This window comes from Tachysurus fulvidraco, chromosome 23, assembly GCF_022655615.1.
Source record: "Tachysurus fulvidraco isolate hzauxx_2018 chromosome 23, HZAU_PFXX_2.0, whole genome shotgun sequence".
Lineage (NCBI taxonomy): Eukaryota > Metazoa > Chordata > Actinopteri > Siluriformes > Bagridae > Tachysurus > Tachysurus fulvidraco.
Genome location: NC_062540.1, coordinates 4,005,084 through 4,017,985, shown reverse-complemented (window position 1 = coordinate 4,017,985; position 12,902 = coordinate 4,005,084). Strand labels below are relative to the sequence as shown.

At 36.3% G+C, this 12,902-nt stretch overlaps 1 protein-coding gene across 1 annotated transcript; it reads left to right on the top strand.

Annotated features, from left to right (window-relative positions):
- The first annotated feature begins 9,845 nt into the window (after positions 1 to 9,845).
- LOC113641926 (homeobox protein Hox-C3a-like) lies at positions 9,846 to 12,690 on the top strand. Its single transcript, XM_027145121.2, has 2 exons — positions 9,846 to 10,260; positions 12,098 to 12,690. Exons 1-2 carry the CDS (start codon positions 9,846 to 9,848, stop codon positions 12,688 to 12,690), a joined length of 1,008 nt encoding a protein of 335 aa, XP_027000922.2.
- Positions 12,691 to 12,902: the final 212 nt, after the last annotated feature.

Sequence of the window (12,902 nt, the reverse complement as noted above, 5' to 3'; positions counted from 1 at the left end):
GAAAGGCCTATGGAGTTCCCATGTGTTTTACAAAAGATGTAGAAACATTCAAAGGGCGATGAGGGTTTTTGCCTCTGCTTTAAAAACATAATAATAATGCACAGTTGCACCTGAGCCGTTGGGGAGTAAAACGTTAAAAACACCATACGCTGGCCCCTTCAGTGACAAATCTGACAGAAAAGATCCACAGAAATAAGAAACGGGGTTGATTAATAGTAAATCGCTCTCACTTGAATGAAGATTATACAACGGCTTGCTAGGTGGGGGGCTGTGAAGCACAAAGGAGAGAGGTATTCTAGACCATCGATCATCTGCTACACCAATAGTCATTTGTGATGCAGTGTGGCTGCACATAGGTAGGCCTACCAGAAATGCCGTTAAAATTAAAATATGTTTCTGTGCATGAGCTTGAATGCAAAATTAGCAGGAAAAGTCCTGATTTTGGTTAACCTGTACTGACATGGCAGCGACTTTGTAAAAGCACTAAAAAGCGTAGGCCCTGTAACGTATTCAGTAGCCATTATGTGCGTGGACAGCGGAGAGAAATGAATGTGCCCTGCTCGCAGTATCCCGACAAGCTCTTTCGAGAGGCTGTCGCCTCCATGGCGGGAGGGTGAAAGGCTACTTTATTGAAGTTTGGGGCAACTCTTAGGAGTCGAGTTCACGTTAGGGACACATTTTCTGTCCAATTAGTTTCGTTTCAACCAAGCTGGCCAACCTTTCCCACCCTATGACCTAACTCTCTCTCTTTCTCGGAAAGTCTACCCTCTGTGTGCGCCCTCATATGCTTCCTCAGGATTAGCAAGTTAACTATATTGAAGTACCAGCAGGGAATGAGTTGGCCTTGCTTACCAAAGAAGCACTAAACTCAAGCTCGCCCGCATAGGAGTGGTATAGGGGACTTATAAAAGTCGTAATTTCTGCGTTGACTTGTGAGTAAGTTTTAAACATAAAACAATATTGTGGTTGTTATTTGGTTTATATACGTGTATATTTTAGCAGTGTACTCTACTGGGTCATAATCCTTCTTAATATTTTTAACTTTAAAATTCGTTCGTATTGTATACAATGAAAATATGCTTTACGTTAGGTTAATATATATAACCTAACGGAAAGCTTATTTTCATTGAATACAATACAGATAGATAGATAGATAGATAGATAGATAGATAGATAGATAGATAGATAGATAGATAGATAGATAGATAGATAGATAGATAGATAGATAGAAATAATAATAATAATAAAATAATAATTTGTTTTAAAAAATCTTAGGTAATTTCGTTTATTTTGATTAAAATGAATAAATTAATTCATGGCAATTTCTTTGCCAACTCTTATAACCATCTCTTATAAGCTAATACATTATTGACTATTAACATTAATTGGTGCCTAAATTTTGTCTATAAATGCATGCATGTGTGACCTACTGTGTACCCTGACAGCTCCAGGGTTCTCTGTTCCCTCCTTAGCTCGGTTCATATTAGTGTCTGTGTGAACATTTTTTGTCTTGGTTCTCTGGGTTCTTCCAACTGGATTGTGTGTTGCCATCCAGGGTTGCCATCCTGTTTCAGACCCAGTGTTTTTGGGCTCCGGATTCACTGTGACCCTGAGGACGATAAATCAGTTACTGATGATGGATGGATGAATGAATGAAATACATTTCATATAAAAGTACAAATCATATTTACAATTAGAAACAGGCTATCTTCACAACCAGGTTGATGTAGGACGTGCTCAGATTACATCCTAGATGGTAAACTGTTAAGACATTTTAGCAAAACTTTTTTTCACTTTAAGAAACTGAAAAAAATCCTGCCTTAGAGTTTTGGATGAGGGACCACATAAAAGTATGTGAAATTGTGGAAATCTAAATGAGAAATGTAAATCGTATAAAAATAGCTTACATATTTAAATGCAATCTAGAAAAAAATAACGCAATCCCAGTCGTAGGCACACTTGCCCCTTAACCCTACGTGTGTGTGTGTGTGTGTGTGTGTGTGTGTGTGTGTGTGTGTGTGTGTGTGTGTGTGTGTGTGTGTGTGTGTGTGTGTGTGTGTGTGTGTGTGTGTGTGTGTGTGTGTGTATACATTCATGCGTTCTTAAGGAAATATATTACATGCGGATTACTCAAAACAAACAAGTTACTGAATAAAGAGACACACTGTCTCAATTTTAAATAATTTAATTTGTATCGCGCTTTTATTGACCTTAAGCAGCTTTACGGGATTATATAAATTAGCTAGTTAGTGAGACGTGTAACAAATGTTGCGTTTAATCACTTAGTAATATAGCACATATACACTAATATGCGCCCGGACAGGTTACAATAAAAAAAATAAAAAATAAAAATAAAAAATAATAATAATAAAACGAAAGAAAGAAAGAAAGAAAAACGGAACAACGCCTAACGTTATTACTATTTATTAATTTGATAAGGTACTTTAAACCATGCTATAGTAATCCACACTCTTTCTTTCTAAATTTATTAAAATGTATTAAAACGAAAATTCTTCATTCTGCATCCGTTCACGATGTATATGTCTTTTTAAGCCCAATTTAGTGTTGAAAGATCCCAGTGCTTCGTATTGTTACGAGGTGGTCTATGTAAGCGAAGCCATGGCAGCTACACAAAGAAAGCATAAAGTTGAAGCGGAGGTCAGCGTGCTATTTTCCAGAGCCGGAGCCTTTCTCACGTCGAACAGCGCATGTAAAATAAACCATAAATTCTCAGTCCATTTCCCCAAATATAGAGATACCTTGTCTTGGTCTGAAATTCTCTTTAAGGTTGATGTTTTGGTGTTGTTTTTATATGTATGTTTGAGTAGTTTAAGGAAACCGTGAGCAGTGTTTGCACATCAACCATGGGCACTGGCTAACACAATCTCCATAATCTTTGTTCGGAGGTCTTGCTCCTTAACCCTTACACTTGCCATGACCTCGAGTGCTGAGACTAACAACCATTCTGTAAAGAGTACAAGAGGAAATGCAGAGCAAGGGAGTTACAGCAAATGTAGGTTGCACTGAGGATAACACAAAAATATTATTAATATTAAAATTAAAAGTAATAGTAATATTAATTAATGTTGTTGTTGTTGTTGTTATTCCATCAATAATGACAGTAGAATAAAAGTACTGAAGAATGAAAGTACTTTCCTTAAATTGCCAATCACTGCTTGATGAGAGATGAGAGATTTGTCGTATTAGATATATCTAGATGTTTATAATATCACAATGTCACAAAAAAGTCATAAAATTGCATCAATAATCAGCATATATATAATATTTAATATATTTTTTTACTTTTGCAGACAAGTTTAGAGTTCCTAACATAAAGCTTGACTTGTCTTAAAAGTGTAGAATATATCTGCTGTCATACAGCATACCTGTCTATCGAGAATCAATCAGACAGACCTATTAATTGAATAATGACAATTTTATTCCTTTCATAACTGCAATTTTTTTTTCTAAAAACAGTTATATACTGAAGATTAACCTGCACACCGTGGTCATGAATCAGTCAGTTTTGAACTTATAAAGTATAAAACAAGAGTGTAAACAATACAAAGCGAATAATTCAAATTCCAGGTATGAAATCAAATTCCAATAACTCAAATAAATCTCGTTTGCTTTGTAACCAGGAGATCAGGGTTCAGATTTGACAGTGACATTGTATTCCTTTACACTTCAGTATTGTTAGTTCAACTTAGTTTACAAGATAAAATCGATTATATTACATTAAGTGTACGATTACATTGAAACTATCAACGCGATCTGTTAATTTAAAGTCAAATTAATCATTTACTTAGATTTAATTTACTTTTAGGTTTAAATCTTTGTTTGTCTGTAAAAAAAATAACTTATGTACTCTCTAAGAAGATAATATTTAGAATAATGAAGTAGTACGATATTACGTTCTGACAGTCCACCATATATCCTTTAGTGAAAGAGCATTGTGATGGAAGTCATTTCAAGGGTTATTTGCTTTTAATTTAAAATGTTGTGCCGTGTGTAGTTCCTTATCCTTTCTATGTGAGAAGAACCAAACCAAAAGCATTCAAAACTATGGCATGTGCAGTGGCATCATTTATTAATTTTTAAGTATCTCTGTTGATATTTAAATATCAGCTATCATATCATAATTAAATGTCAACTATTTCACACTTCAAAAGATAGTGTGCTTTGCCAAAAGGTCTAGTTCTTCAATTTTTCAAAGTTATTATTTTTATCTTAAATGTTTGAGTATGGATAAACGTATGGACAAGGTACCAACCTAGAGTTTTCAAATAGGGAATAGATGTGGACATTAAGTTACTGTCGAATTTCAGGCATATAGCGTGTTGGTTATAACTGCTTCTTTTTCTTTCTTTCTTTTTTTTAAACGCTATCGAATTGACAACAGTGTCACTGCCGCTTAAACAGTTATTTAACCAAAAGTATACTTGCAATTTATGTGCAACTTTAAGTATGACTTATTTAATTAAGTCACTATAGGTAACTTGATATGAACAGTACTTGGTTTAATAGAGGAAATTGTCAATTCATAGGGGAGATATGTATTTTCTTTCTATTTACATGTAGTACATTTAATAAATTGCACGTTTTTTCAAAAGCCTGGTAGAGAACAATGTGTATACTGCAAAATTCCAGAATATAGACATTCTTTTTATACCTTGCAAAATGTAGGTAACAGGGTTGATTTTGCGTGATAAGATACAATAAAACAATGGTTGCGTACAATAAAAAAATATATAAAGCTAAAATAATTAAGTGCTTTCTGTAATTGAATTCCTACGAAGATATAGCTTTTGCTATTGCTTTAAAGTAGATTTTTTTAATTATATGATGTAAATATTATTAATCATGTTTAATATGTAATAGTTAATGTCATTAAATACATTATAAACAAGTTCCTACTACAGAACTCATCGATATCATGTAGTATGCCTGTAAGTGGAGATCTACGTCTCCTTGCCTTAAATCACTAAGTAGTGTACAGGTATTCAGAATTATTATAATCATAAACAAAAATCTATATTTTGTTCTGACAAACAGACAATCCAGTGAATCTACCAGAACACACCAGCTTCAAATGAAAGTTTCAACACAAATTTAATAAAATGACATTCAGTTTTTCTAGTTTTATTTAGACTTTATGCGTTTAACATTAAGGAGACAATAATGAGTGGGTATTGAGGCCTTTGTCCAGTCCGCAGGGGTGTCTATGATGTGTCTAAACACACTCGGTCACGAGGAGGTCACGAGACGTGCCGCTGTGCGAGGTGATTAATGTCATCCTTTCAGCAACCCAACATGTGAGTGGCATTCTTAGACCAACATGTTAAGCGCAACCCAAGTACATGTGGACTCTATGAACATGTTTGCAACATACGGAGTAACTGGCAAACCCACAAAATAACTAAAGATTTAAAGGAAATTTGTTTACGATATTCATTCAGTTCAGGCGCTTCGGTACAACTTACAATTCATAAAACCTTCAATTAAGTATTCGTACACTCCCTGGCAATATATTACAGCGCTTAATGTGCTACTTAATAAAGTATATTATGTATAAATTATGTATATTTGACACAGCTGTTGTCGCTGCATTTTCATTTCACTTCGTAAACCTTTCTATTAGCCTTGTAACTCGCCTAGTGGCTCTCGGGAAAATATCAGATAATATGAAGTTTTGTGCCCATTACCACGTTAAGGACGATGTAAGATTCAGCATAAGGCACAAAATAACATATAATATAATATAATATAATATAATATAATATAAATTCCATTTGAAAATATAAATATATAAATATATAAAAATATAAATTTTTAAATTACAGCCCAGAGTTTTTGGAGTTCATTCGGGGAAACACACGCACGCACACACAAACACACACACACACACACGTTTAAGTAGTTTACCGTGAAATCAATTAACAAATCAATTAATAGATAATTAAATAAACAGACAAATATTCCCACAAGGTTACAATGCTCAGTTATTCCTTATGCTTGTGGGGACATCTGTCCCGTACCAAGATATAAAAGCATGCACACACATATACCCAACCAACGCACTAATCCACACATATACACACACCTGAGTCAAGGGGATTGATCTATGAACTGAAAGTTTAGAACTTTATCGTCAGATGTTCGTGGGTCGTTTCATTTTTTGAATATCTTTATTTTGTAAAATATAAATTTCATATACAAACTACATTACTCTGGTTTTACAGTAGTACAGGTTAGTGATGCCATAAATCCTGCCACAAATCTTTGTGGCATGTCATTTTATACCGTTATAATAGACCGAATCCTCAGCTTATTTACATACTTCTTCTTCTCTTTCTCTCTCTCTCTCTCTCTCTCTCTCTCTCTCTCTCTCTCTCTCTCTCTCTCTCTCTCTCTCTCTCTCTCTCTCTCTCTCTCTCTCTCTCTCTCTCTCTCTCTCTCTCTCTCTCTCTCTCTCTCTCTCTCTTAGAACCATTTTTTATTATTGAAGAATCCACAAGTTACTCAGCCAGCAACAAGAGATATAGTGTTTCTGAGAGATTAAGAGAATTAAAACCGACGATATTTTGATTTTTACGGTAAAAATGACTCTTGTCTGTGGATACAATATCCAGAATAGGACATGGCAGCAGAAAACCCCATCCCACCCACTCGCTCACACTCTACTCCTCCGTTCTGATTTTGTTACCGTTGCCAACCTTTGCCATATTCTCATTTTAGGCCTTTTACACAGAGCTTTATCTTTGCAAGAAATGACTAAAGCGTCAAGGTTTTATCGATGTTTTATGCAGCTGGTTGTGTCAGCAACCACAAGAGCGCAGAAGCTAAGGAGGACTTATAAAAGGGGTTGACACCCGGAGCGACCGGCGCGTTTTTGCGAGAGAAAGAAAAAAATGATTTATTGCAGGCACCGCAGTTCATACAGAGTTCACGGAGAATTGTAGTACACTGACGCAGGCGCTGAGTTATGGTCTTACTGAGCCAGTACATCAAAGATCCTTTTTCAGAATCACTGAAGCGGCGTGATGCACGGGAACAAAGTTACCTTAATTAGGAAATTCCCACCACAACCTGATTTGGAACAAAACAAGACAAAGATGTGCATGTGATACCTAGTGGTGAACTTTTTTGCATGCAAATATTTTCTGTCTGTCTGTCTGTCTGTCTGACTATGAGTATGTATGTATGTATGTATGTATGTATGTATGTATGTATGTATGTATGTATGTATGCATGTATGTGTGTGTGTGTGTGTGTGTGTGTGTGTGTGTGTGTGTGTGTGTGTGTGTGTGTGTGTGTGTTTTGTACCGCAGGTGTACAATGTAACTTAATAATAATAATAATAATAATAATAATAATAATAATAATAATAATAATAATAATAATAATACAAAGCCTGTCTGTAAGTAGAACTGAATATCATTGGGTCATTAATTCATTTGCGGTCATGGATCGAGCTGGCCTACGCTCGCATTCACTGCACACTTGAGCGCAGTAATATTTCATGTTAATGGCGCTGCAGTTCGGCAGCAGTCGGACTTGTAATATGCATAGTGAATGCTTCTATTTGACAAGCCTTGTGACAGCAATTCACTGAACTCTAAATAACAAATCGCTCCTAAAACAAGATCGATTTTACAGTTACAACTGAAAAAGGGATAGACAACTTCCTTTTTGATGTTTTTCTTAATAAAGGCTTTATGAATGATCTCTAATGAGCTGATTGTGAAGCTTGTATTATTTAGATGGAGTAAGAATAGCTTTGTAGTAAAATTGGGAGTCAGGTAGGATATTTTGTACGATGCTTATCTTATAAAAGCAATTACGACGGCCATCATAACAGCCAACACAAGACTGCATGAAAAAAGTGTCATGAAATGAGGCATATCTAATCTCTATTAAAATAGATCTCATTTTTTTTAATTGGCTACTCTAGTTTATGCATTGAGGATTATAGTATTTAACGTTGTTTTTTTTTAATACACTCGTGTCCCTAAGCAGGCCCAATAAGAGGAACAAATGTTTTTTAGTAATAATTTAAGTGTACTAGGCTTTAGAATGAATGAATAAATGAGTCCTAGCACACGTGAGCCAGCCTTAACACCACAAACAAGGCACAGAGGAGGGGGGAATTAGAGCTTCCATTAATCACAAGTTAGAGAAGCAACTATGCGCAGCTTTCAGCAAAGCTTTTAAAGCGCGCATGGAGAAACAGAATGGGCAACGATATTAGACGATGAGATGAGCCTGGAGCGTTCAGTTTGGCTGAAGGAAGACTATGTTACTTTACACTTTTAATAAACCGACCGTTATCACAATTGATATTTAAACGTTAATAAATATTAATGCTAACTCTCATGAATGTAAACTTTAAGGTACGTGCGAATGCTGTAGAAGATGTGCGCACCGACAGAGCCAAAATTAGTCTAAGTGAGGCCGGTATGCTCCATTAACGGAGAGCTAGGTGACGTCAGAGGGCATAATTCTTCGTCAATTAATATGCTTTTACTTTCTTTAAAACGCCATTTTTCATCATCTAAAACACTTTAGTGTGAAAAGTCGCCATCCGGAGTACAACAGGTCCCGTTAATATTTGATTGTTCTTGTAAATATCTATACTGGTTTGTCCTTTGGCAGGACCAGCACACGCGCTTTGTTCTGGGCATGGTTATTTCATAAAAAAACAGACACTTTGTTTACGAAATCGTCCTGGGAAAATATCATCTAACCAGGATAAGTAAATAATCTGAATGTCGTCGCAAAACTTTATTGTTGTGGCAGCTGAAGACAAACTTTTCGACATGTTACTATAAATTCTGCTAAAGTGCAGAATATTAATTGATGGCTTAGTCTTTTGTGTTGTGATGGTGATAGTCAAATTGCCTTTGTTCGACCACACCCAAATTTCGCCATTCATGTTTTACTTCAGGTAATAATAATAATAATAATGCTAAGAGGTGTAATAACGGGCCACTTGGTTGACTTCAAACACGAAATGCAATCAATAAACGTAAAAAAAAACGTACTTTAACAATTAACATTACGCATTATTTATTGTCCGAACGCCATTCATTTGGTTACACTGTGCTTGCTAGCCCGCATCCCTTATGACAGCGACGACAATAAAGATCCGAAAAAAAGTTGGAGTGGTTGATAAAAACAGCCTTTAATAAAACACAGCATTGTTCATTTTTACGCATTTGTTATAATATCTTATTATCGAAGGTCTATTTTAAAAAAAAGGACATTAATGTATATGATTTTCTAAAACATATACTACCAATGATATATAAAAGTATTAGTAATATATATATACATATATTCAATATACCTACCAACAGTATCAAAAAATGTCAAATTAATTGTGTACCAAGATTAATTTCACGACGAGTTTGTGGAGTATTATGCGAATCCACGGATGAATAATAAAAAAAAAGCTCCCAGGGATTTACGCACTCCATTATTCTCCATCCACTTCTTGCACTTTGCTTTTCTCCCTTTGCTTCTGTCTCCCTATCTTTTCTAAGCACCGGATTGTCTTACATTTTCCCGTTGTTTGTCATTATTTTCAGGTTAATCAGTGCTGATAATACTAACAAGAGAGCATTATGGAGACGGAGACGGTGTCTTCCTCCGGCAAGAAGTTGCTCGCAGACACTTTGCAACTCGGGGTTCATTCAAGACGCCGCGCTATTGGCTCTTGGGCCATCACGTGACTCCAGGCTTCACCCGCATCGCCTAGGCAATTAAATGCCGAGTGAGTGTAGACTACTTTTTATATGTCGTTTCGAGATTAATGATTAGAATTAGACAAGAGGCGTTCCAAAATGGAAGCGATAGTATACCACTCTGATCATAATAGTTACGTGGCCCAAACACCTTTTAAGCATCAGTATCTCGGCTCTGTGGACCAACAGTGTTATCCATGTGTTATGCAGGAGGACAGTTCTGCACTCGACCTTCACGCGCTCGGAGCAGGTCAAGCTGAAGGCCACACGTGGGATTTGCAAGACTGTAGTTTTTTTCAGACACCCCACGCGACGTGTGCTAGTGGCAGCAGACTCACTAGCGGGATTCGACCTCACTGTATGATTCAGGTGGACCAAAATAACGACAATGACGTGTCAGTGAAAATTAATGGAACAAGCACTAAAAGCTTCGTCTTCAAGAACGTCTACCCTTGGATGAGAGAGACTCAGCCTGCCAATGCAAGTCTTGATAGAACCAGCGCCTGCCAATCAGGTTTGAAAACTTTTTTTTTTTGCTGAGGAATGATGTTTTTCAGGAGTAAAAAGTAAATAATGTATGAAGCATTTTAATAAAAATAGAACAGGTTTGGTTTGACAGTATGATATTGCAATTAAGCACTGGCATTACTTAACTGACATCCTGCAATTAAGCTAATTACATACTAAATTGTTAATCATACTTAGTCATCAATCAATAATAAATTACACTAAGTTAGAATTTTGGCTTGTGCAAAGTTTAAGTAAAGTAATCAACATAGAAAAAAAAATTTACTTGGTCTATAAAATCATTGCATAAAAAACAAAAGCTGCGGTAATTTACATTTTATAGTCAACGGGTTTATATTCATAAGGAACCAACAAGGGGAATAAGTTCCACTAACTACTTGTTCTTGAAACTCAGAAGCTCTGAGATTTATTTCTAGGAAAAATAATGAATATATGTCTAAAGTAGAGTATATGAGGGAGGTTTTTATGTAACGATAGAATACTTAAGTGTTCTTACTCCCTAGGATAATTAAAAACACAATTATTAAACCTCTCTGAAATGCATGAAGATTTTGATTTGTGGTATTGTTCCCTGTTTTAAGATTAGTTTTTTCCTTGTGCATGTTATAGTAATGATTATATTGGATTTGCTTAACTTTAAGCAGGAAAAACAATGCAAAAACTTTCACTGGAATTAATATTTTATGGAAATTACTACCTTTAACTTGCATAGTGGGAATTGCACACAGGCCTAGTAAGTTTGCAGGCTGTTCAGCCTGTTTCAACATGAATTATCACCACAAATTCTTCACTACACAGTAAAAGCACAGGTCAGGTCTTCTCAGATATACACAAGTTGACTAAGAGCCTGGTGATGTCATTAGTGTGCAGCGTTTAGAGCAAGACTGTGCCAGAAGTCTCCAGTATGATTAATATGGGAAAAGATGTGACACGGCTTGCTGTTTGATGTTGCAGCAGAACAAAACGCTTCTCCTCCAGTCCAAAGTAGAAAACTTAACTTAATAAGCTCTACCCCTGAAGACGCATAATAAAGAGTGGTAAAGAGGGAAAAAACACAAGACTTTCCTGGCTCATTGTTTTCCCAGGTCCTGGAATCAGCTAGGTTATTACATTTATAATATTAATAGTCCTGCATGTTACAGGATTAGATTAGACATTATAATATTGTGGAGTTAGTGCATGAAGGTAATTTAGACTAATGGGAAAACCAAGCTACAGACATTTAAATATATATCAAAACATGGCTTTTCCACTAAATGATTTTCAGCATGTAATTAATTCTCATGGTTAAGAAATTCATAAACCGTGCATTGCACAGGGTGGAATAGTGGCACAGCAGGTAGCAGATCTCCAGAGCCCCCAGTTCAGGTTACTCACTGTGTGGAGTTTTGCTTGTTCTCCTCCTGTCTGTCTCACATTCCTTTATCTTCTCTAGTTTACTCTCACACCCAAAATCATGCTGGTATGTGGGATATGCTCGAGTGTACCTACACAAAAGTACACCGGTTAAGAATGTGTGTGTGTATGGTGCCATATAATGGACTGTCAATTAAACTAGTCTGTGTTTATCCACATGCTGCCCATTGGTCCTGGGATATAGGTTCAGTGGGATATAGGTTCACTGTGAAACTGACCATTATAGAGCATTTACTGATTATGGATAAATGCTTTGCATTTTTGTTTTTAAATACACATGGGTATTAAGGAACTCAGTTCAGAGACTAAATGAGAATCAAATAATTCTAATAGAATTTTAAGGGGGTTTAAACAGTAATTCATGGATAGAATGTAATTACAACCTTTGCTACACTGTGTTTTCTCAGGGGCATCACCGTATAACAGTGGTGAACTGGACTCTCCAGAGACAGAAAGAAGGAATGACAGCAGCTCCAGTAGGAAGCGTATACGCACAGCTTTTACCTCTTCCCAGCTGCTGGAGCTTGAGAAAGAGTTCCACTTCAGTGCGTACTTGTGCCGCCCACGGCGCCTTGAGATGGCGTCGCTGCTCAAGCTGACTGACCGACAGATTAAAATCTGGTTCCAAAACCGTCGCATGAAGTACAAGAAAGACCACAAGGGAAAAGCAATTGTTTGGCCATCCTTTTTAAGTGTCCAATCTTCAGGAGACGGCAGTAGTAGTGCTATGGACATTACAGCTACAGCCTCACACAATCTCCAGTGCTTCAACCAGCCGATCATGAACTGGACTCAATGCAGTTATGGAGACACTATTTGCAGAGACTGGTTCCTGCTTACAAAGTCAGCTACACCTACTAAAGTAAATGTTTTAGACCTGAGAAATGCACCTCAACCTGTTCCCAGACATGACACTTCAAATTTGGCCTCAGGGCATTTCAGTTTGCAACAGCAAGATGAAGGCTGTATCCTGGGACCTCGGGGACTCTCGTACATATGACAGTTTCTATCTACAATCAGCCATTGCTTCACTCTGAGATCTGCTTAGTTCTTTTCCCACATTAATACACCCATTGGTCTTATAATTATAAGAACATTTACCATGCAAATCATGAAAATGTAAAGTGGGTTTAGCAGGTACATTTATTTTAACTTTATTTATACAAAATCCAATCAAATCACTGTCGGTTGCTAGAATAGGTACAGATTTCA

Excerpts from the sequence above, each read along its gene's own strand:
- LOC113641926 (XM_027145121.2), top strand. The coding sequence starts at position 9,846 with ATGGAAGCGATAGTATACCACTCTGATCATAATAGTTACGTGGCCCAA. Across the intron at positions 10,261-12,097 it reads AACCAGCGCCTGCCAATCAG|GGGCATCACCGTATAACAGT; the intron begins GTTTGAAAACTT and ends GTGTTTTCTCAG.